General features: G+C 43.1%; 1 protein-coding gene across 1 annotated transcript; it reads right to left on the bottom strand.

The window, feature by feature from the left end:
- Positions 1 to 20895: 20895 nt before the first annotated feature.
- LOC311138026 (stathmin-3-like) lies at positions 20896 to 25914 on the bottom strand. The gene is made up of 4 exons (XM_084172675.1): positions 25857 to 25914; positions 25500 to 25675; positions 25126 to 25317; positions 20896 to 22905 (listed from the first exon to the last, which is right to left on the bottom strand). Exons 2-4 carry the CDS (start codon positions 25671 to 25673, stop codon positions 22846 to 22848), a joined length of 426 nt encoding a protein of 141 aa, XP_084028801.1. The 5' UTR covers positions 25674 to 25675; positions 25857 to 25914; the 3' UTR covers positions 20896 to 22845.
- Between the last annotated feature and the right edge of the window lie 539 nt (positions 25915 to 26453).

The following is a 26453-nucleotide window of genomic DNA, read 5'->3' as shown; positions in this document are numbered from 1 at the left end:
TGGCAATGAGTAGGTCCGGAGACATGTTGGACAAAACCCACTGAATCGATGATGGCTCCGAAAGCCTTTTGGAGTGGGTCTGTGGACTTTTCCATGTGAATATTGAAGTCACCAAAAATGTGAATATTATCTGCCATGACTAAAAGGTCCGATAGGAATTCAGGGAACTCGGTGAGGAATGCTGTATACGGCCCAGGAGGCCTGTAAACAGTAGCTATAAAAAGTGATTGAGTAGGCTGCGTAGATTTCATGACTAGAAGCTCAAAAAACAAAAACGCAGTCTTTTTTGTGTGTAAATTGAAATTTGCTATCGTAAATGTTAGCAAAACCTCCGCCTTTGCGGTTGCGTGGGGGATATGGTCACTAGTGTAACCAGGAGGAGAGAGCTCATTTAACAGTAAATTCATCAGTCTTGAGCTATGTTTCAGTCATGCCAATCACATCAAAGTTATGATCAGTGATTAGTTCATTGACTATGATTGCCTTGGAAATGAGGGATCTAACATTAAGGAGCCCTATTTTGAGATGTGATATATCACAATCTCTTTCAATAATGACAGGAATGAAGGCCTTTTTCCAGTGAGATTGCTAAAGCCATGTTTAGTTTTGCCCAATCTAGATTGAGGCACAGACACGGTCTCAACAGGGATACCTGGGCTGACTACACTGACTGTGCTAGTGGCAGACTCCACTAAGCTGGCAGGCTGGCTAACAGCCTGCTGCCTGGCCTGCACCCCATCTCATTGTGGAGCTAGAGGAGTTAGAGCCCTGTCTGTGTTGGTAGATAAGATGAGAGCACCCCTCCAGCTAGGATGGAGTCCGTCACTCCTCAGCAGGCTAGGCTTGGTCCTGTTTGTGGGTGAGTCCCAGAAAGAGGGCCAATTATCTACTAATTCTATCTTTTGGGAGGGGCAGAAAACAGTTTTCAACCAGCGATTGAGTTGTGAGACTGCTGTAGAGCTCATCACTCGCCCTAACTGGGAGGGGGCCAGAGACAATTACTCGATGCCAACACATCTTTCTAGCTAATTTACACGCTGAAGCTATATTGTGCTTGGTGACCTCTGACAGTTTCATCCTAGCATCGTTGGTGCCGACGTGGATAACAATATCCCTATACTCTCTACACTCGCCAGTTTAAGCCTTAGCCAGCACCCTCTTACGATTAGCCTTTACGTCGGTAGCCCTGCCCCCTGAAAACAGTGTATGATCGCTGGATGATTCTTTTTAAGCCTAATATTGTGGGGTAATGGAGTCGCCAATGACTAGAGTTCGGCAGCTAAGACCCCGTAACGGGTGGAGGAGAGACCTGAGAAGGCTCTGCCTCTGACTCCGACTCATTGCTTAATGGGGAGAACCGGTTGAAAGTTTCTGTTGGCTGAATGAGCGACACCGGTTGAGCATGCCGACAGCATTTCTTTCCATAAGCCTTGAGAAAATTGTCCCGGTGCTGGAGGATTTATACTACTATCTGTACTTACTGGTGGCACAGAAGCTGTTTCATCCTTTCCTACACTTAAATTGCCCTTGCCTAATGATTGCATCTGAAGCTTGCAACTCAGCTATCCTCACCATAAGGCGATAGTTCTCCTATATATTATGAGTACAGCGACTGCAATTAGATGGCATAGCGTTAATGTTACTACTTAGCTTTTTCAGCTGGTGGAAGTCCTGTAGAACCATATCCAGATAACATGTCAGGGGTGAAAAAAGTTGAATAAGACGTTGGTAAATGTGTTAAATGCAGAGTTTTGATTAAACGGTTATTAAAAGTAAAAAACTAAAAGATTGGCAGGTAGCCAAGTAGCAACAAACAGCACAGGGTGACTGAAAAAGGTGTAGCCTAAAGAAATGGTTAACGATCTGGTCCGCAAGTAACCCCGTTTTAGAACGGCCCGTGATATGCTTTATGAATGTAAAATGCATCTTGCCAATGCACCATAGAAAGAAACAAACTTAGCGCCGGTATTATGGGTCATATGTTTTGAACGGTAAGGGCTAGAATCAAGCCGTATTCTCTAAAGGAAAAGAGGGAGACTTGGCTACGTTGGCTACAGAGCCTGTCTATGAAATGCCGTTAGGAAATTGGGAGGGTTGAGCGAGACTTCACATTCAAAGACAGACAACATTTCTATACTCAAGTGAGATAAAAACATGGCTAGACTGTTGTTTTACTATTAAACTCAATACTGCGATCGTTTTTTTTTTCATTTCGTAAAGCAGCTTGTGTTTCTTAACCAGGCAAAGGGTAGCTAACTAGAAGGCTGGTGGTGACTGGTTAGCTACGGGGAAGCAAGAGAGTCGCCTGCACTATGTGTGTAATCGGAGGCGGAGCTGAGCCTGTCTGCCTGCCTTCCCACACTCATCGCTTGCTCCCCCGCAGCTCACAAGCTGCCTGGTGTGGTGCATCCTTCCCACTGCTTAACAGAGCTGTGTGGCGCATCTGTGCTGCTAATATTCATTGTGCTTATCACTGAAAAGCTATTAATCGCTCCAAAACCTATTGCCCAGTCCACTTAGTCAGATTTTAGTCACAGAAACAATTTAGTCTTGGCTTGTTTTAGTCAACTGAAATGAAAAATCATTTTAGAGTAGTTATTAGTTTCTGGGTCTATTTAGTCAGTCATAGTCTCGTCAATTGCCACTGAAAAATTAACACTGCCCCATAGGGATATTGAATGTCAAACCAAATTAACCATGGGCATTATGATCGGTTCACGTGCAGCTGTGCTCCAAATGGATGATTACTTGGGTGCTGCCAGCTTTTAAGGGGCAGTCGCTATTTAAAGACCCATTAATCTGACAAAAAAAAGGTAAGAATGTCTCACCCCATGTTCAAGAATGGCATTTTTACAGCTTCTCAATTTCGGTTATTTGAAAATGAAATAATCTCCAAAATATTGTTATTTTTAAAACAAGCCATAGAAAGTTGGTTGCAATGTCAGTTTAATCCACCAGAAAAGACAGAACAAATAATACAACAAATATTGTGGTTAAACTCAAATATACTAATTGATTTAAAAAACACTTTTTTAAATATATATAATCTTTGTAAATGATATCATCAATAGGACTGGTGGAGTTATGTCACACTAACAAAAATATATGGAAATGTCTGCTCTACCCAAAATTACAATCAACTAATTGCAGCATTATCGCAAAAATGGAAGAGGCAAGTGGAAGGGGGAAAAAGTAAGGAACTTTGTCTGTTGGCCCTGCATTAAAGACCAAAATTGGCTATGGAAAATTATGATAAATAAACATGTATACCAGTTTCATTTAAAGGACCCAAAAATTGAAAGCTGTGCAATATAGATTGCTAAATAGTTGGGAATAGATTTCCGATGTACCGATTCCATGGCACATTGTTTATGAACTGATACACAAAACAACGCTGGATTCAAAACTTAGAATTGGTCAATTTAAGTTATTATACAAAATTCTTGCAACCAATGGATGTCATGGTTTACTAAGCCAGAACCCAGAAGCAGACCAGGACAAGGTGAGTTGAAACGAAGGTGAGTATTTATTTAACAGATTCAAAAAACGATGTAGAATAATCCAGGGGACAGAGCGGGCGGCGGAGATGAGTTGGTGGAGGTGCAGTGGCAGATCCAAGAATGGCTCGGCAGCCGCCGACAACCAGGCAGGGGTTGGGTGAAGGTTCCGGGAGATTGACTGCAGATAGAAACAAAACAGAGGTAAGTACACGGCAAGCCAACAAGGTGCAAAACAACAAAACTAACGCTAGAAACTCCAAGGCTGATACACTGACAAACATACTGTTCATGGCTAACGATCCGGCAGGGAATGGATGTCAGGTCAGGGCTTAAGAAGGGTGATGATCAGGACCAGGTGTGCAGACCGCTGATGAGATGCAGGTGCGGTTAATCGGGAGATCTCCCGCCTAGCAACGTCGCCCGGCAACCAGGCCAGGAGCGTTCACGAACCCTCAGGAAACTGGAGATTCCGAGCAGAAAACTGGCAACACAGGCAGGAACCGACTCAGGATGCAGGGTTCATGACAATGGAATGTTATATATATGGGGGATACAACCATCCCAGCTCTGCAGATTTTGCTGCGAAGAGACAGAATCAATAGATCATTTGTTTTGGTACTGTCCATATGTAGCTTGTTTTTGGTCGCAGGTCCAGGAATGGTTGAAGAAGTGCAACATTTACCTGGAGCTAACTCTGCAGACAGCACTACTGGGTGATTTGAAAAGTCATAGTCAATCGATCAATAATATAATAATACTTTTAGCAAAAATGTTTATCTTTAATTTACAATCTGTAGAAACGATGAGAATAGAAAGGTTCAGAACCTTTGTGAAACATCACAGCACAGTTGAAAAATATTTGGCAAATAGAAATGGATGGTGTTAAGAGATAGATGGGAGGGGTTGAGTGCAGCTGAAGGGTGGTATTAAAAACAACAAGATAACTCATGTAAAATATAATATGTCCGTAAAATGTACACTACCGGTCAAAAGTTTTAGAACACCTACTCATTCAAGGGTTTTTCTTTATTTTCACTATTTTCTACATTGTAATAGTGAAGACATCAAAACTATGAAATAACACATGAGGAATCATGTAGTAACCAAAAAAGTGTTATTATATATATATTATATTTGAAATTCTTCAAATAGCCTTCCTTTGCCTTGACAACTTTGCACAGGAGGTGTTATGGTGTGGGGGTGATTTGCTGGTGACACGGTCTGTGATATATTCAGAATTCATAGCACACTTAACCAGCATGGCTACCACAGCATTCTGCAGCGATATGCCATCCAATCTGGTTTGGGCTTAGTGGGACTATCATTTGTTTTTCAACAGGGCAATGACCCAATACACCTCCAGGCTGTGTAAGGGCTATTTTACCAAGGAGAGTGATGGCGTGCTGCATCAGATGACCTGGCCTCCACAATCCCCTGACCTCAACCAAATTGAGATGGTTTGGGATGAGTCGGACCGCAGTGTGAACGAAAAGCAGCCAACAAGTGCTCAGCATATGTGGGAACTCCTTCAAGACTGTTGGAATAGCATTCCAGGTGAAGCTGGTTGAGAGAATGCCAAGAGTGTGCAAAGCTGTCATCAAGGCAAAGGGTGGCTATTTGAAGCATCTCAAATATAAAATATATTTTGATTTGTTTAAGAAATGTTTGGTTACTACATGATTCCATGTGTTATTTCATAGTTTTGATGTCTTAACTATTATTCTACATTGTAGAAAATAGTAAAAATGAAGAAAAACCCTTGAATGAGTAGGTGTTCTAAAACTTTTGACCGGTAGTGTATATAGGTTCAGAACTTTTGTGAAACAGCACAGTTAAAAATATATGACAAAGGGTTAGAGGAAAATAAAAAAAAATATATACATATACACACAAATACATGCATACAGTGGGGAGAACAAGTATTTGATACACTGCCGATTTTGCAGGTTTTCCTACTTACAAAGCATGTAGAGGTCTGTAATTTTGATCATAGGTACGCTTCAACTGTGAGAGACGGAATCTAAAACAAAAATCCAGAAAATCACATTGTATGATTTTTAAGTAATTCATTTGCATTTTATTGCATGACATAAGTATTTGATACATCAGAAAAGCAGAACTTAATATTTGTTACAGAAACCTTTGTTTGCAATTACAGAGATCATACGTTTCCTGTAGGTCTTGACCAGGTTTGCACACACTGCAGCAGGGATTTTGGCCCACTCCTCCATACAGACCTGCTCCAGATCCTTCAGGTTTCGGGGCTGTCGCTGGGCAATACGGACTTTCAGCTCCCTCCAAAGATTTTCTATTGGGTTCAGGTCTGGAGACTGGCTAGGCCACTCCAGGACCTTGAGATGCTTCTTACGGAGCCACTCCTTAGTTGCCCTGGCTGTGTGTTTCGGGTCATTGTCATGCTGGAAGACCCAGCCACGACCCATCTTCAATGTTCTTACTGAGAGAAGGAGGTTGTTGGCCAAGATCTCGCGATACATGGCCCCATCCATCCTCCCCTCAATATGGTGCAGTCGTCCTGTCCCCTTTGCAGAAAAGCATCCCCAAAGAATGATGTTTCCACCTCCATGGTTCACGGTTGGGATGGTGTTCTTGAGGTTGTACTCATCCTTCTTCTTCCTCCAAACATGGCAAGTGGAGTTTAGACCAAAAAGCTATATTTTTGTCTCATCAGACCACATGACCTTCTCCCATTCCCCCTCTGGATCATCCAGATGGTCATTGGCAAACTTCAGACGGGCCTGGACATGCGCTGGCTTGAGCAGGGGGACCTTGCGTGCGCTGCAGGATTTTAATCCATGACGGCGTAGTGTGTTACTAATGGTTTTCTTTGAGACTGTGGTCCCAGCTCTCTTCAGGTCATTGACCAGGTCCTGCCGTGTAGTTCTGGGCTGATCCCTCACCTTCCTCATGATCATTGATGCCCCACGAGGTGAGATCTTGCATGGAAACCCAGACTGAGGGTGATTGACCGTCATCTTGAACTTCTTCCATTTTCTAATAATTGCGGCAACAGTTGTTGCCTTCTCACCAAGCTGCTTGCCTATTGTCCTGTAGCCCATCCCAGCCTTGTGCAGGTCTACAATTTTATCCCTGATGTCCTTACACAGCTCTCTGGTCTTGGCCATTGTGGAGAGGTTGGAGTCTGTTTGATTGAGTGTGTGGACAGGTGTCTTTTATACAGGTAACGAGTTCAAACAGGTGCAGTTAATACAGGTAATGAGTGGAGAACAGGAGGGCTTCTTAAAGAAAAACTAACAGGTCTGTGAGAGCCGGAATTCTTACTGTTTGGTAGGTGATCAAATACTTATGTCATGCAATAAAATGCAAATGAATTACTTAAAAATCATACAATGTGATTTTCTGGATTTTTGTTTTAGATTATGTCTCTCACAGTTGAAGTGTACTTATGATAAAAATTACAGACCTCTACATGCTTTGTAAGTAGGAAAACCTGCAAAATCGGCAGTGTATCAAATACTTGTTCTCCCCACTGTATATATACACATACATATACACCTATACATATATACATACATATATGTACAGTTGAAGTCGGAAGTTTACATACACATAGGTTGGAGTATTTAAAACTCGTTTTTCAACCACTCCACAAATTTCTTGTTAACAAACTATAGTTTTGGGAAGTCGGTTAGGACATTTACTTTGTGCATGACACAAGTAATCTTTCCAACAGTTGTTTACAGGCAGATTATTTCACTTATAATTCACTGTATCATAATTCCAGTGGGTCAGAAGTTTACATACACTAAGTTGACGGTGCCTTTAAACAGCTTGGAAAATTCCAGAAAATGATGTCATGGCTTTTGAAGCTTCTGATAGGCTAATTGACATCATTTGAGTCAATTGGAGGTGTACCTGTGGATGCACTTCACAAAATAGATGGCATCATGATGAAGGAAAATTATGTGGATATATTGAAGCAACATCTCAAGATATCAGGAAGTTAAAGCTTGGTCGCAAATGGGTCTTCCAAATGGACAATGACCCCAAGCAGACTTCCAAAGTTGTGGCAAAAGGGCTTAAGGACAACAAAGTCAAGGTATTGAAGTGGCCATCACAAAGCCCTGACCTCATCCTATAGAACATTTGTGGGCAGAACTGAAAAAGCGTGTGCGAGCAAGGAGACCTACAAACCTGACCTGAATGTGCCAAAATTCACCTAACTTATTGTGGGAAGCTTATGGAAGGCTACCCGAAACATTTGACCCAGGTTAAACAATTTAAAGGCAATGCTACCAAATAGTAATTTAGTGTATGTAAACTTCTTACCCACTGGGAATGTGATGAAATAAATAAAAGCTGAAATAAATAATTTTCTACAATTTTATCCCTGATGTCCTTACATAGCTCTCTGGTCTTGGCCATTGTGGAGAGGTTGTAGTCTGTTTGATTGAGTGTGTGGACATGTGTCTTTTATACAGGTAACGAGTTCAAACAGGTGCAGTTAATACAGGTAATGAGTGGAGAACAGGAGGGCTTCTTAAAGAAAAACTAACAGGTCTGTGAGAGCTGGAATTCTTACTGGTTGGTAGGTGACCAAATACTTATGTCATGCAATAAAATGCAAATTAATTACTTAAAAATCATACAATGTGTTTTTCTGGATTTTTGTTTTAGATTCCGTCTCTCACAGTTGAAGTGTATCTATGATAAAAATTACAGACCTCTACATGCTTTGTAAGTAGGAAAACCTGCAAAATCGGCAGTGTATCAAATACTTGTTCTCCCCACTGTGTGTGTATATATATATATATACACACACACACACACACACACACACACACACACATGTATATATATGGAATATATATAAACCCAGTTTAATTAAGGCCCTTAACCCCCAACTCTATCTTTTCAGTGTTTAACCTGATGTGGCTTGGATAGGTGTAGCAATATGGTGATGACTACACCCTGCTTTTTAATGGGCTCCGGGATACTTCTGCAATATTACTTACACAAATATAGAACCTCCAGATATGCAAACACTAACTAGAGACCAATGTCCAATTCCAAACCAACCCTGGCCTAAAGTTGGATTTGGGCACAAAAGATGAATGGCTAGGGACTTTAATTAAGGACCAGTAAGGGACTGGGCAACTGAACAGTTAATTTCAGTCAATTTTACATTTAACTTGCAATAAATATTAACTATGCAAATGTACAGCCAATTCGAGCAAGTTTCTAATATTTACTAGCAAGTAGACTCATTCAACTCACCGAAAAAATATGCAAATATACAAATATTTACATGCTTGTAAACATTACTTGCAATACAAGACAGTTAGTTACATGTGCTATATACTTACCAACTTTCACACAGTCGGCAAGAAAACACATCTTTATACAAATTCAAAACATTACTAAGGTTATTTACAATAACATACAATTTACAACAAGCTGTAATGTAGTAAAATACCTACCGTCTTGAGGTGGGGAGCTGGCCAAATAGTGACAACAAAGGTGGGGAAAACAACATCAGACAAAACAGATGAAGGACAGACAAATTCACATACATTGGTGACATGAGACAAACAAGACACATTAATTTGGCGGCAGGTAGCTTAGTGGTTAAGAGCGTTGTGCCAGTAACCGAAATGTCGCTGGTTCTAATCCCTGAGCCGACTAGGTAAAAAATCTGTCGATGTGCCCTTGAGCAAGGCACTTAACCCTAATTGCTCCTGTAAGTCACTCTGGATAAGAGCGTCTGCTAAATGACTTAAATGTAAAGATGAAAATGAGAACATCACTAGTGTTTTCTAGTCCAGTGACTGGACTTACCTGCCTCTGTTCCTCCAGTCCGACACAAGCCACCTGTGAGAAAATGTTATGGATTAGTGCAGTGTTTTGAAGGGGAGATTTGTACTTTTCAACAGTTTTTGAAGGTATAGCATCCCTCACGCTGGTTCTCCTCTGACTCAGTGCACAGAGAATCAGACTGATCCGAACTCAATGGCTCTGGTGGATGGGATAGCCCCTGGGTGGCTCGGACAGTCGATGGTCCTAAAGTCATTTAGAGATGTAAATTGAAGAGGTACATTTTTATAAGCACAGCATAACTATAATTTCTTGCTTTCTCAAATGACAACCAAAGCTTAACATATTTTGTCTCACGGGCTGTTGTCTTCCACGAGGTAACCCTAGGAAGACATAAAGAGAAAAATATCAGTGTTAGGAAAACTAAAACTAGCTTCAGGTTATTATGTGTGCAAATGCAAATAGTTATCTGAGAAAGAGGAGGAAGGGAAGCGCTACTAAGGTACACAATAGTAAATGTTGGTAGACAGAAGGTGCTCTTTGGTCAAAGGGGTGAATTGGTCATCAAAAAGAAAGGAGGACCAAGGCACTCTTCATATAATTAACTAAAATGCCTTTATTAGTATGGCATGTTCAATAGAAACAATATTTTTTAAATCTGACGCGTTTCGGCTGCATGGCCTTCGTCAGGGAGTACAAAGAAATAATACAATGTCCTCTTTTGAACAGCTTTTCCAATTAGCCCTAATTTGAAGAGGGAGTGGTTACAAAGTTGATTGGACACACCTAGTAAGCAATACTATACACATTAAAAAGTGAAATACTGTAACTATGTTATTATTCAAATACAACTCCAAGTTAGAAGTATCAGAACACTTAGAAAGGTAGTTCTAACCTTAAATATGACTGGGAAAAGTGTAAAAAATAAGAAAGCAATATATACAGGCAAAAAAACATGAACAACAACAGTCTAAACAAAGCTGAGGGCAATTGAGCACAATATCCACTAGATGACAGCAAATGGACCTATCATAACCCTACAGGAAGGGTGAGAAATCCGTATCTTCATTTAAACCACGGTATTTGTGGCCTGTAGTTTGTAAATCCAAAAACTTTCCCTTTGGTTTAACTGTTTCAGACGGTCCCCTTTTCTAATAGAGGCCAGAATATGATCAATACCCATAACTTGTAGGGAGGCAGGGTTACCATGGTGTAAGGACTTGTAGTGCCTTGCCATGGGGTAGTCTTCATTGCCTACCCGTATGGCGTATTTGTGTTCCGCTAAGCGGTCTTGAAGGCGTCTCTTTGTCCGTCTAATGTAGAACACCTTGCACTGCGGACATTCCAATCTATAGATGACATGAGTGGTTTTGCAGTTAATGAAATGCTTGACGATGCCAGCGATGGTGGGTTTGTGCCCATAGGCAACGTTGTTGCCAGTGATGTCTGGTGAGGACCCGCCTTACAACAGGCCTACAAGCCCTCTGTCCAGCCTTTCTCAGCCTATTGCGGACAGTCTGAGCACTGATGGAGGGATTGTGCGTTCCTGGTGTAACTTGGGCAGTTGTTGCCATCCTGTACCTGTCCCGCAGGTGTGATGTTCGGATGTACCGATCCTGTGCAGGTGTTGTTACACGTGGTCTGCCACTGCGAGGACGATCAGCTGTCCGTCCTGTCTCCCTGTAGCGCTTTCTTAGGCGTCTCACAGTACGGACATTGCAGTGTTTAAACCCTTTACAATGAAGATCTGTGAAGTTTTGGATTTTTACTAATTACCTTTGAAAGACAGGGTCCCAAAAAAGGGACGTTTCTTTTTTTGCTGAGTTTATGAAATGACTGGGCATTCTAACATATCTGTATCCATTCATCATCAATAACATCTCCCAGGTCTTCCTCACATGTATGTTTACATGTTTTGTGTCATCGGGAAAAGCCTCCATCAACCCTTGATACAGTTTGGAAATCGACTTTGGAGGTGTCAGCAACTGGCTTGTCCAGTGTTTGCTGGACAGAGAGAATTCACCTCACCTCTGTCACAGACTGGTCTTCCCTGGCTGCCTGACTCTGCTGAGACCCCTGTTACCATCTGATCCTTCTAAAATGAGGCATGACAGAAATACCTCTGTGTACATTTATACATTATATTATCCAAGAATAGAATCAATGGTGCAATAATTGAAATGACCATTATTCCCAGATCCCAGACTGTAGCTTTACGATGTTGTCCTGTAGCTACTGTAGGTCTACTCATCAATTCAAGATGGAACTTTGTATAATTCACTGAATATACTGTAAAATTCACCTGAGCTCCGTAGACTGGTCTTCCCTGACTGTCTGACCCTGCTGGGATCCCTGTCACCATTTGATCCTGCTAAGACATGATGAGCATAGTGTTGGGTACTGACTGCACTAGAGGACTGCATTCCTGCGGGATGCCTGCGGGACCTGCCCGTCCGATAGTGATCATTGCAGCGTTGTCTGCATTTTTCATGCTGCAGACGGGAGCGGGCGGTCAGACAGACGACTTTGGGATAAAAAAAATTTTGTTGTCCCACAGATTATTTTGAAACGGTCCTCTTTCTGCTTTCTATGCGTTCGCCTACCGATTGTATTAAAATCAAATTTTCATTATTCACACACTCAACTTCAGTAGCCTACCTGTCCTAGTTGGGCGTGAGAGTTCAAGTGCGCCTAGTATGTGTGGTCTCATTGAAATAGAGTAGGCTGCCGACATGGGCAGATAATCACATGGCAGTTAACTTGAATATGAAATTAACTTAAAATGATTAGACTGTAGTTTACTAAAGTATCTGTAAATAAATATTGATAATGAAATGTGGAGGGCACTCAACCAATGTGAGTCGAAGTGCAATTAAAAAAACAATCATGATTGAAAAGGAAATCGCACATAGGTTAGGCTACTATGGTGAGCGAATGTTGCGCCTTTTCATTTTCAATAAGTATGGATTACCCATTTGTCTCTGCCTGCAAATTGTCATCCTAAAAGGTAGTCTATATCCTATAGGACTATGCAAAACGTAGCAAGTTTTGCTGTCATCATTATTGCTGCCTCCAGTTCTGTAGCCATACCTGGTGATCAGGTTCACGTGTGGTCTCAATTAAATAGAGCTATAGCCTATGTATACATGGGTGGAGAAGCACGTGACAGTTATCTTTCCAATGAAATGTATTTCCTAAATAGGCCTATGATTAGGCTATAGTTTACTACTTTGCCTAGTAATAGGCCTAAATATTGGACACCCATATTTCGCCGTCTGACAATCTTCCCACTCCTAAAAGGAAGAGGTCGTCGGGTAAGCTTGGCGTCGGGTAAGCTTGGCTTTATACATAGCTTGGGCTTTGTCGAGTAAGGCTTAAACTATGTATTTAGATTGTAGTTAGGTATTGTAGGTAGTTATCGTGGGTTGTTGTATGTAATTATTGTAGGTTAGTATTGTATTCGGCGGTGCCCGGTGTAGCACGAGGCTAGTTAGCTAACCCACCACCTGGACTAGCTGGCGAGTAGCTATTAGCAACGGTATAGTTGTTTCACGCCTGAGAGTGCCTGTAATTACGCCAGCTGGCTGCCTACAATAATGACATACAATAATTGCCTACCATTCAGCTGTTTTCTAACCTCATTGTCTGAACCGTTAACGTTAGGTAGCAAGTGGCTACTGTGCTTGAAATTTAGCTAGCTTGTTGCTACCTGGATAGCTACTAGTAAACAATAGCTGGAACGACCGAGCGAACAGACGCGAACTGGCTGAGTCAATTCAGTGGATAGCTTTGCACTTGGCTAGCTAACAGTAGCTGCTAGGGGTAAGTCATAACCTACATTTGTGTTTTGTTTTTTACATATTGATAGCCCGAGTCATTCAAGGAATTCGGGACATGGGTGACTAGTTAACGTTATTTTGGCTCTCTCTGTGTGTTCGTGCCGTGAAAGGAGGGGTTCTTCTTTGTCTGAAAGCAATGGCTAGCTAGTTTGCTAACTATTCTAGCTAACTAACTGGCTGAATAAGTTGACGACGGACTCGCTCAAGCTGTCGGGACTAACCCACAACGTTAGACACGGACACGAACGATCTGCTTGCGTGTTGATACACTGGTGATTTGTTGTGGCCGAGTATTGGCGCTAAACCGTGTTGTTGGAGTCCGGCATGCTAGCTGGCTGTGGCGTCTTATGACTAAGTGCCCGGACGAGCTTCACGGAATAATACTGCACCTAGTTAGCTAGCTGAATAAACTAAGTTAGTCTATTCCTAGAAAACATTGAACCGCTGTAGTTTACAACAATTATAGTTTCTGAGGTGGAAGTTGGGAGAGTTATATTTGGGAGTTGTGGTGAGGGAGGCCCCGCTCTCTCCTTTCCCAGATGTTTAGTTCATTTCATTCTGATCTCCTCTGCATTATTGTAGCCATCTGCTGCAGCCTGTCAACTATGCCTCTGCCTATCCCTGTTCTCTCCTCTCCGCACAGGCTACACAAACGCCTCACACCGCGTGGCTGCTGCCTCTCTAACCTGGTGGTCCCTGCACGTACCACCCACGTGGAGTTCCAGGTCTCAGGCAGCCTCTGGAACTGCCGTTCTGCTGCCAACAAGGCAGAGTTCATCTCAGCCTATGCTACCCTCCAGTCCCTCGACTTCTTGGCGCTGACGGAAACATGGATTACCACTGAAAACACTGCTACTCCTACTGCTCTCTCCTCCTCTGACCATGTGTTCTCGCATACCCCGAGAGCATCTGGTCAGCGGGGTGGTGGCACAGGAATCCTCATCTCTCCCAAGTGGACATTCTCCATTTTTCCCCTGACCCATCTGTCTATCTCCTCATTTGAATTCCATGCTGTCACAGTCACTAGCCCATTTAAGCTTAATATCCTTGTCATCTATCGCCCTCCAGGTTTCCTTGGAGAGTTCATCAATGAGCTTGACACCTTGATAAGTTCCTTTCCTGAGGATGGCTCACCCCTCACAGTTCTGGGGGATTTCAACCTCCCTACGTCTACATTTGACTCATTTCTCTCTGCCTCCTTCTTTCCACTCCTCTCCTCTTTTGACCTCACCCTCTCACCGTCCCCCCCTACTCACAAGGCAGGCAATACGCTTGACCTCATCTTTACTAGATGCTGTTCTTCTACTAATCTCACTGCAACTCCCCTCCATGTCTCCGACCACTACTTTGTATCCTTTTCTCTCTCGCTCTCCTCCAACACTACTCACTCTGCCCCTACACAGATGGTAATGCGCCGTCGCAACCTTCGCTCTCTCTCTCCCGCTACTCTCTCTCTCCCGCTACTCTCTCCTCTTCCATCCTATCATCTCTTCCCTCTGCTCAATCCTTCTCCCTCCAATCTCCTGACTCTGCCTCCTCAACCCTCCTCTCCTCCCTTTCTGCATCCTTTGACTCTCTATGTCCCCTATCCTCCCGGCCGGCTCGGTCCTCCCCTCCAGCTCCGTGGCTTGATGACTCATTGCGAGCTCACAGAACAGAGCTCCGGGCAGCTGAGCGGAAATGGAAGAAAACTAGACTCCCTGCGGACCTGGCATCTTTTCACTCCCTCCTCTCTACATTTTCTTCATCTGTTTCTGCTGCTAAGGCCACTTTCTACCACTCTAAATTCCAAGCATCTGCCTCTAACCCGAGGAAGCTCTTTGCCACATTCTCCTCCCTGCTGAATCCCGCCCCCCCCCCTCCCCTCCTCCCTCTCTGTGGATGACTTCGTCAACCATTTTGAAAAGAAGGTTGACGACATCCGATCCTCGTTTGTTAAGTCAAATGACACTGCTGGTCCTGCTCACACTGCCCTACCCTATGCTTTGACTTCTTTCTCCCCTCTCTCTCCAGATAAAATCTTGCGACTTGTGACGGCAGGCCGCCCAACAACCTGCCCGCTTGACCCTATCCCCTCCTCTCTTCTCCTGACCATCTCCGGTGACCTTCTCCCTTACCTCACCTCGCTGATCAACTCATCCTTGACCGCTGGCTATGTCCCTTCCGTCTTCAAGAGAGCGAGAGTTGCACCCCTTCTCAAAAAACCAACACTCGATCCCTCTGATGTCAACAACTACAGACCAGTATCCCTTCTTTCTTTTCTCTCCAAAACTATTGAGCGTGCCATCTTTAGCCAACTCTCTTGCTATCTCTCTCAGAATTACCTTCTTGATCCAAACCAGTCAGGTTTCAAGACTGGTCATTCAACTGAGACTGCTCTTCTCTGTGTCACGGAGGCTCTCCGCACTGCTAAAGCTAACTCTCTCTCCTCTTGTCCTTCTAGACCGGTCTGCTGCCTTTGATACTGTGAACCATCAGATCCTCCTCTCCACCCTCTCCGAGCTGGGCATCTCCGGCGCGGCTCACTCTTGGATTGCGTCCTACCTGACCGGTCGCTCCTACCAAGTGGCGTGGCGAGAAGCTGTCTCCGCACCACGTGCTCTCACCACTGGTGTCCCCCAGGGCTCAGTTCTAGGCCCTCTCCCATTCTCCCTATACACCAAGTCACTTGGCTCTGTCATATCCTCACATGGCCTCTCCTATCATTGCTACGCTGACGACACACAACTAATCTTCTCCTTTCCCCCTTCTGATAACCAGGTGGTGAATCGCATCTCTGCATGTCTGGCAGACATATCAGTATGGATGACGGATCACCACCTCAAGCTGAACCTTGGCAAGACGGAGCTGCTCTTCCTCCCGGGGAAGGACTGCCTGTTCCATGATCTCGCCATCACGGTTGACAACTCCGTTGTGTCCTCCTCCCAGAGTGCGAAGAGCCTTGGCGTGACCCTGGACAACACCCTGTCGTTCTCCGCTAACATCAAGGCGGTGACCCGATCCTGTAGGTTCATGCTCTACAACATTCGGAGAGTACGACCCTGCCTTACACAGGAAGCGGCACAGGTCCTAATCCAGGCACTTGTCATCTCCCGTCTGGATTACTGCAACTCGCTGTTGGCTGGGCTCCCTGCCTGTGCCATTAAACCCCTACAACTCATCCAGAATGCCGCAGCCCGTCTGGTGTTCAACCTTCCCAAGTTCTCTCACATCACCCCGCTCCTCCGCACACTCCACTGGCTTCCAGTTGAAGCTCGCATCTGCTACAAGACCATGGTGCTTGCCTACGGAGCTGTGAGGGGAACGGCACCTCCGTACCTTCAGGCTCTGATCAGTCCCTACACCCAAACGAGGGCATTGCGTTCATCCACCTCTGGCCTGCTGGCTCCCCTACCTCTGCGGAAGCATAGTTCCCGCTCAGCCCAGTCAAAACTGTTCGCTGCTCTGGCACCCCAATGGTGGAACAAGCTCCCTCACGACGCCAGGACAGCGGAGTCACTCACCACCTTCCGGAGACATTTGAAACCCCACCTCTTTAAGGAATACCTGGGATAGGATAAAGTAATCCTTCTACCCCCCCCCTTACCCCAACCCAAACCCCAACCCCCCAAAAAAAAAAAAAAAAAAAAAAAAACATTGTGAAGTGGTGATCCCACTGGCTATAAGATGAATGCACCTATTTGTAAGTCGCTCTGGATAAGAGCGTCTGCTAAATGACGTAAATGTAAATGTAAATGTAAAAGGTAGGCTATAAAAATAGTTCAAGAGAAAGTGCAAGTCTCTCCAACTATGCTCTCTTCACACTACATCTAGCATATTGGCTGATATAGCCCAGTAATACAATGTAAGGGCCATGTGAGAATCTGGTCATTTAACCTATTTCTTAAGTTATTTTTGCTCATTTGATGGGACCATGGCTGGCAAGTGAGCTGCGTCACATACGCCTAAAATAACATTGCGGGACTGCGGTTGGGTTTGGGACCGGTTCTTACGGTAGCGGGTGGGAGTCAGACAGAAAGCCAGCGGGAGCTGGAAGAAGAAAATTGGTCCTGCGCAGACCTCTACTGTGCACCATGACAGTGAAGCCTGTAACATTAGAGCTGTTTATTACTTTGTCAGTATGAAAAGTAGGGAATTAGCTAGGGAAACTGACAGATCAATAACATTACCATACTGACTAATACAACTCACATTGCCCTGAAAAAACGTCAGAATATCAATCTTCAATCATTTGGCCGACCATTGTTTGATTAAAGGTCTAGTTTGATTGAGACAAAAGTAATAGCTAAGGTAAGCCAACTTTTGGCCAGCTCTCTCTAACGGTACATCAACTGGCGAACGCTTGCCAAGTTCATTTACTTCTGAAACGTGACAAAACAAAGGCTACAAAACATGTCCATACAAACAACTGCTGTTAGATAGTAATAATAGCCACCTCATATCGCTATCTGACAGATAACTAGAGGCTAAAGCTGACCTGGCTGTGGTAGCTACTCACTAGCGTAGCTTATTCATTCACCTCAGTCGAGAGGGGATGAAACATTCGCTAACGTTACGTCGGTTACAATACTAGCTCAGTACAGCGAATAAACACTAGTTTCGTTTTTCTTCTTCTGTTAAATTAAACAGCAGTTACCTTGAAAGCAGTCAGCTAAAGAGTAGCCAGTTTCTGTTCCTTTCACAACTCGGTGAAAGAGCACAACTCTCCCGTGCTGGTCCAGAAGCTTTGCCTTCACACAGCCTGTCAGCCCACTCTGTGGTGTCTGCGTGGTCCAAAATCCAGTTGGATAAACACTCCAAACAGCCTACCTGACCGCTCGGAGGTGTCTACATGGTCCTAAAGCACACTACCCAAGTGAAAGTTGCGCCCCTGACCATACTCATGGGAAACAAGATCCCGGACGAGCCCCCATTTTGTTACGCTCCCCAAAAAGAAACCAAAAATGTTGCTGCTCAAACAGAAGGGGGAACTAACAAAGAGTCACTAACAACAACCAAAACAAAACATGTGGGGTTTTAGGAGGTGTTCTCAAAGACACTCAGGGGGGTTTCCACTGAAAGTGGACTAGCAACAAGAAACTGGGTCCGTAAAAGACACCCACCATAAATGCCCACTAAATTTGCCCCAGAAGAGGCAAACCAAAATAAAAACCCTCACCAACTTATAATATGGAGTACAAAAGTAAGTGGTGCAAACCAAAAGGGAAAAGATAAACGGCTTTGTTTTTCACAAACTCAATGTGGAACTGCTAAACAGCGGTCAAGCTCTTCCAACGTCTCTCATGCCCACTGGCGCAATGGGCCAGCCGCTCTTAAATATCACCTGTGCCAGCACAGGTGAAACTAACGACTGACTAATGAGGTGACAAGTGCAACACATCCTGACTAATGAGGAAGATTCCAACAAGCCACACCCAAACAGAACATTTTTACATTTACATTTTTGTCATTTAGCAGACGCTCTTATCCAGAGCGACTTACAGTTAGTGAATACATATTTTTTTTACTGGCCCCCCGTGGGAATCGAACCCACAACCCTGCCGTTGCAAACGCCATGCTCTATCAACTGAGCTACATCCCTGCCGGCCATTCCCTCCCCTACCCTGGACGACGCTGGGCCAATTGTGCGCCGCCCATGAGTCTCCTGGTCGCGGCCGGCTGCGACAGAGCCTGGATTCGAACCAGGATCTAGTGGCACAGTTAGCACTGCGATGCAGTGCCTTAGACCACTGCGCCACTCATGAGAACCAACCTCGAAATCGAAAGCAAAATCGAGTAAGACCCCAAAGCCTAAAACAAGTTGCACGCGACCTGATCGTAATGCCCGTGGTACATTTATTTAACTTTGGATATCCCTATGGGATTAGTTAGGGACCATCTGTAAATTACACAATGCACATGGGACAATATGTTAAAATATTAATAGCTCCAAATTTCAATTACTTAAAAACCTCAAACCAGCTATAGATTGTAGAAATTAAATTACACATATTAAAAGCATTTATTGAGAACTAAAAGGTGTGCAACGTGAAAATATTGTCTCATTTACATTGTGTAATTTATTGACGTTCCTAACTAGCCCAGGCGATAGGCTATCCAAAGTCAAACCAATTTTGCATATTTTGCCAAGCTAAAGCTAATTGGCGAAATAATTTGACTAACTCTTTCCACCTGTGAACATACGCGAAACACCAACATCAAACCACACCCCGAAACCAACTCATGTTTGAATTCAGTCATGGCCGCTAGCATTTCATAATGAACCAAATCTAAAACTAGGCCAAATCAGGAAGTGCTGTCACCCTTTAAGGTTAGAGCAGGGGTTAAGGTTAGTGTTTAGGGTAGGGACGTCCCAAGGATCCCGGATATTACTAATCATTGTAGAAACATGAACTCCGGGTTTCCCACTTGAAAGTACCAGAATCAACCAATAGGAAGCTCTACGCAAATAACTCACGTTCATTTTAACTTGGAGGTTCCGAGTTTCCATTAGACTGTAAATGTGGCATAACTGTGCAGAATGACTCTAGTATTACACTTTTAATATTTTACTGCCCAAATGTTATGACTGCCAAGTTTATCTTCAGAATATGCAAATTATGATAATAGTCCGTTCGATAGCAGAACAGGTGTTTCTATGTCAAGTTTTGTTATATTTCAGTCTTCTGTGATGTATATAAAGTGTAATATTGGGATGCAAACTGAAAATTGAACACATTTCAACTCTATATCTGACATGGTACAGGTGTCTTCTTTTTTTAAGCCCATAACCATGTGTGTGAGGTACTTTGTTTCAAAGTAGATTTGTTTCTACCAAGAATCAATCTGCTTGACCCTGATTTAGCCCACGACAGTAAAAGGATAATAGCTAGGTTTCCATCATCAAACCACACCCCGAATTGGCTGGATTTTCATGCAAATATTCAACACCTGGTTTGACTTTGGATCTCCCTGGCTAGTTAGGGACCGTCAATAAATTCCGCATTTTCCCACCAGAGATATGTTTGACTTGTTGCAGATAAAAGGCTGTGCGTGATAATATAGTACACATAAAAATAACTTTTGTCATTAAATTCCCATGTACCGAAATTAAATGGTTGCATTGCATTTTCAACTCTACTGATGGATTTGTCACAAAAAATGTTTTAGTTAAATATGTTGTGTTATATATAGAATGTGCACACTCTGGTCTTGGCATGTACACTCTAGCCAACAGCTCACAGATACAGTGCAGGTAGGCTACCTACATGATGAAATTATTATGGACAAAAGAGCAAGATTATTTCTATTTGTTAAATGGCAGCCAAGCATCGATCATCATGTCACCAGAATAAGACCCTCAGTATTTATTGGAAAGGAGCTCATCACCGTGCACGTTCACCACCCTGTGAAGTTCATCATAATTTATTTAATCTGTAGCCTAATAAACTGCATGCTTTCCTTAGTCGTAGTGGGAGGACCACACACCATACCATCACGTGACTCCAAGTTGACTTCGATATGATGGCTACTATATAAATATTTGCACATTAAGGCGTTTCCACCACCATTTCTCACATAATTAATTTTACAGACACAAATATATACCACCTTGTCTAGCGTATTTTAGTTTATCGACAAATGTCATGTTTCCATCATGCCTGTCGTGACATTCTTTATCCGAGATGGACTTTACTCGCATAAAAAGGTTGGACGGAAACCTGATTATTGTAAACAATGTAATATGTTAATTAATAAGTGTCACAAATGTAAATGACAAAATAAGGTATCACCAACTTTATTATAGTTCATCAGACTTTATATTCTAGCAACAACAGCCAGTTAACCTTTTATTAAAGGTGAGATATTGTTGAGTTATCCACACAGAGTCGCTGTATGCAGTGAATCTAAGTTAAATGAATGGCCCACAGTGTGTGTGTGTGTGTGTGTGTGTGTGTGTGTGTGTGTGTGTGTGTGTGTGTGTGTGTGTGTGTGTGTTTATGTACTGTGTAAGCATATTGGCTTGGTGGTCCCATCTTAGACAAAGAGAATAAAAACAGAAGTTGGCACGATGTCAATGTTACTTAATGCATGGTGACAACCAACCAAGTCAAGCACCAGCATGAAGGGACTGGGTCCTAGCGTAACCCCACTGAAGCTGAGCAGCGTTATCCCAAATAATACTGGTATAGGGAAACCAGGCACAAGTAGTCTACAGATGTAGGATCTTAATTTGAGCCAGTTTGCTACAGCAGAAAAATTATCCTGCAGCAACAGGAACTGTGAATTATTATGTGGATTATAATGTATGGACATTTTTTGTAGGGGTTGATACATTTTTCATTAGGGCAAATCAAGTCTGAAATTTTAAACTGGAAATTACAAACTTTAGAAGCCTTTTTAAACCTAAAATTCCTGCAACAACAGGATGATCAAATTAAGATACGGCATATGTAGGCCTATATGCTTCTAGAAGGGTAAGTGTGTCTGGCAATACATTCAGTGCTATGTGTCAGCATTTGATACCTCTACATTACATGCCAAAGTTCACATCATAATCCAATAATAAAATAAAATAAACCTTTTGCATATAATTTGCATAAAACAAATTCTGTCATATTGACTCTGTGTCGCACTGCAAACAAACTATGGCACTCTATAGTGGAGTCATCTTGTTACTAAATGTAGTCCCTTAAAGTGACACACAACAGTCACAAGTGAGTGACTCAGAAATAAACAGACTGTGTGGGAGATTTCAGTAGCTAGGAAATTAAACCTAAAAGAGACCGGAACCCACTCTTAAGGCAGTTTAAACGTATGTACGGCAAAGTGAATACTGAACTTTATTGAACTGAAGCCTAAATGCGACTGTGCTCCATTTTATACAGTCACTTGATTGACGTTGCATGCTTGATTGAAGACGACTGCACAAACTGACAATGGGTGTGACTATATATGATGAATGACCAGGTTATGGTGTTTTCCTATAGAGTGTGCTGAATATCGTATATTATCAGATTCCCCTTTTACACATGGCCCAAGCAAGCCTCTGGCACAGGGAAACACATCAATTTAGCTTGGCTCTGCTCCCCTGTTATACAGTACCTTATGCAATAGATGGGGGAATGTGTAGAGAAAGACCTTTGGGAAATATGTGTAACAGGTTCGCTCACAGTACAGATGCAGCATAATCATTACTTCCTATAAGAATTAAACGTAACTATTGAGCTATGTTTTTGGATCAATAAGGGCAATTCATAATGATGATATAACTGTAGCTTCTTAGGTCTGACACACACAGAGGGCCTGACCTACCAAGCATTTGTACTAGCGCAAAATTGTACAGGTTATTTTTCCAGAGAGAACCAAACACAACGATTTAAACCAAAAGGTAAAATAAAGGTAAGAGAAATGTTTCAATTGTTTTCATTTTGTTCCCTTGTATGAACTCACAGGTGCAGTCTTAAGAAAGGTGCAAATGTTTAGTAAATCTGACCCTTGACCTTGGGCCCTACTTTAGCTCTACCTGTGCTCAATATAAATATTATTTTCAGAAAATAAATTGAGAGATGAGAAACAATCTATTGAAATTGTTGTTGAATTATTAGCTTGTGAAACCAGTGTATATTGAACAATGCAAAAGCCTTTCAGACATCGAGATTTAAAAAAGTAGCATTTCTTCCAATCAAAACCCATCAGACGATAATCTCTTGACAAAACTGTAGAAAATGTCTTCAACCAGAGAGGTCAGCTTGGAGTTCTTTGTTTCTACGGACCTCAGCGGCATGGATTTCCTGTGATAGAACAAAACGAAAGTTAGAAAGAAATTGCAATACGATACTGCAATAGAAATTAATTTAGATATTCCCACTGTTGACCTCTATTCCCTGTATGTTGTAGCCTTTTACACATGAATTGACTTTGCTTTGTGCTATGATTAGCGGAGACTGTTCCTATCTGTTTGTCATGTCATTCAATTGAGAGATACATGCAGTGCCTTGCAAAAGTATTCATCCCCCTTGGCGTTTTTCCTATTTTGTAGCATTACAACCTGTAATTTAAATAGATTTTTATTAGGATTTCATGTAATAGACATACACAAAATAGTCCAAATTGGTGAAGTAATTTTTTTTTTAAAAACTGGTCTAAAAAATGTATACAAAATAAATAACGGAAAAGTGGTGCGTGCATATGTATTCACCCCCTTTGCTATGAAGCCCCTAAATAAGATCTGGTGCAACCAATTACCTTCAGAAGTCCCATAATTAGTTAAATAAAGTCCACCTGCGTGCAATATAAGTGTCACATGAGCTGTCACATGATCTCAGTATATATACACCTGTTCTGAAAGGCCCCAGAGTCTGCAACACCACTAAGCAAGGGGCACCACCAAGCAAGCGGCACCATGAAGACCAAGGAGCTCTCCAAACAGGTCAGGAACAAAGTTATGGAGAAGTACAGATCAGGGTTGGGTTCTAAAAAAATATCAGAAACTTTGAACATCCCACGGAGCACCATTAAATCCATTATAAAAAAATTGAAAGAATATGGCACCACAACAAACCTGCAAGAGAGGGCCGCCCACCAAAACTCACGGACCAGGCAAGGAGGGGCAACAAAGAGACCAAAGATAACCCTGAAGGAGCTGCAAAAGTCCACAGCGGAGATTGGAGTATCTGTCCATAGGACCACTTTAAGCCGTACACTCCACAGAGCTGGGCTTTATGAAAGAGCGGCCAGAAAAAAGCCATTGTTTAAAGAAAAAAATAAGCAAACACGTTTGGTGTTCGCCAAAAGGCATGTGGGAGACTCCCCAAACATATGGAAGAAGGTACTCTGGTCAGATGAGACAAAAATTGAGCTTTTTGGCCATCAAGGAAAACGCTATGTCTGGCGCAAACCCAACACCTTTCATCACCCTGACAACACCATCCCCACAGTGAAGCATGGTGGTGACAGCATCATGCTGTGGGGATGTTTTTCAATCGCATGGACTGACTGGGAAACTGGTCAGAATTGAAGGAATGATGGATGGCGCTAAATAGTCTTCTAGAGATTTGAGACTGGGAAGGAGGTTCACCTTCCAGCAGGACAATGACCCGAAGCATACTGCGAAAGCAACACTCGAGTGGTTTAAGGGGAAACATTGAAATGTCTTGGAATGGCCTAGTCAAAGCCCAGACCTCAATCTAATTGAGAATCTGTGGTATGACTTAAAGATTGCTGTACACCAGCGGAACCCATCCAACTTGAAGGAGCTGGAGCAGTTTTGCCTTGAAGAATGGGCAAAAATCCCAGTGGCTAGATGTGCCAAGCTTATAGAGACATACCCCAAGAGACTTGCAGCTGTAATTGCTGCAAAAGGTGGCTCTACAAAGTATTGACTTTGGGGGGGTGAATAGTTATGCACGCTCAGGTTTTCTGTTTTTTTGTCTTATTTATTGTTTGTTTCACAAAAAAAAATATTTTGCATCTTCAAAGTGGTAGGCATGTTATGTAAATGAAATGATACAAACCCCCAAGAAAAATGCCAAGGGGGGTGAATACTTTCGCAAGCCACTGTATGAGCGCAGATAGATAGAACCATAACCTCGTAGAATTGTTCTTAAGAAGGACAAGACATGGTCCAAGTCCTTCCTCTATTCTTCAAGTTTCAACCTCAACTGCCATCCAAAATCTGATTGCTTCTGCATTTAGCAATGCTAAATTGATGGCTTGCCAATGATGTTACAGAATGGTATTCAGTTACAGACTGGCATTCAGGCTAATACTTTCATGCTATTGCATTTCATCCTGTTGTCACACAGGCTAGGTCATCCGCACTCCTCCAGTAGGTATTCACATTGCATATGTCTATGTCCTCCTTGTTTTAACCATTACAGTAGCCCCCTAAACCAAAGAGCACCTCCAACCCTGCCTTTGATACTCTCTACTCGGTACCCACATAACGCTCCACGTCTTTCATTTCTCTAGACTAGGCCATAGCTTTGAATGACAGTCAGTGGGCAATTGACCTTCTCCCGGAGCCGCTGCTTGAGTGCGTTCAGGTGGGCCTCGCGGTTCTCTTTGTTGACCTCCATCTTGTAGTTGAGCTTCTCCTCTGCCATCTTGCTGAAGTTGTTGTTCTCCTCCAGGGCCTTGAGGAGCACCTCTCGCTCATGCTCCCTCTTCTCAGCCAGCTGCTTCAGGAGCAGGGCCTCCTGAGACTGCAGAGAGAGACGAGTGAGAGAGATGGTGAAGAGGGAGAAACAGAGAGAGGGGAGTGAGGAAGAGGGATAGATGATGAGAAAGATTGAGAAGAGGGCGAGTGAGAAGAATTGAGGGGTGAAAGAGATATTGGTGAAAGAGATATTGCAGAGTCCCATTCTCTGTCATGTTCTCTGTTTACCTTCCTCCTCTCCTCCGCAGCCTCTAGCCTCTTCTGGAGCTCCTCCAGGGAGAGGTCCTTCTTGGGTGGAGAGAGCAGGGGCTGGGGCCTGTCAGGAGAGAGGTCTGCGGGGGACTTCAGAATGACCTCAAAGGCCTGGCCGGACGCCCGCTTGTTTAGGGACTTCACCTCCATGTCTGTGGAGGACAGCAGGTATTAGGGAAGTAAGGATGTGCAGACAGAGACAGACAGAGACAGACAGAGAGACAAAGAGCGAAGGTGGGTGGATGGATGGACAAACCATAGAATTACATTCTGTATATAATTATATGATCTCTATGGGACACAGACAAACCCACAGAGCTCTTCACCACGAACCTCCACATTGGTAGAGGCTGTTGGGATGTGGTTGTGAGTAGAAGCAGGAGCAGATCAGAGACAGCATGGACATCTCTTTGATCTTGTCCGAGTAGGCTGGAAAAGAGGGAGAGGAGAAGACAGAGTGAGAAAAGATATCCACAGTTATCCATGCATCCACTTTTAAATTGGCATCTGGCATTTGTTGTGAATGATACAGTCATTTTGCATTTGCTAAACTGCGCTGATATTGTCAAATGACTAGATATTGTATGCGCAAAAGGTCTAATGCGAAAAGGTTGAATTCAGGCACATAACAAATGACTGTATGGCAGGAGGTATGGCATGAATATTTGGGGGGTTTAATCCCATCTTCCAGTAACATTGAGAGAATTCTCAATTATTCATATGTAGACTTTAATCTCTGGTTTTCACTTCACCCACTGGGACTGTGCAGTGTGTGTGTGTGTGTGTGTGTGTGGGTGTGGTGGGTTACATGCCCACAGTTTATCCACGGGGACTGTAGAGTGTGTGTGGCAGATTGTGTCCAAGTGTGTGTATGTGTTAAGGTTCAATACCAGTGACCGCATGGCTGGATATATGCAGGGGCTTACCGGG

The sequence above is a fragment of the Coregonus lavaretus genome (assembly GCF_964263955.1).
Source record: "Coregonus lavaretus genome assembly, chromosome: 12".
NCBI lineage: Eukaryota > Metazoa > Chordata > Actinopteri > Salmoniformes > Salmonidae > Coregonus > Coregonus lavaretus.
This window is presented reverse-complemented; position numbering and strand designations above follow the sequence as displayed.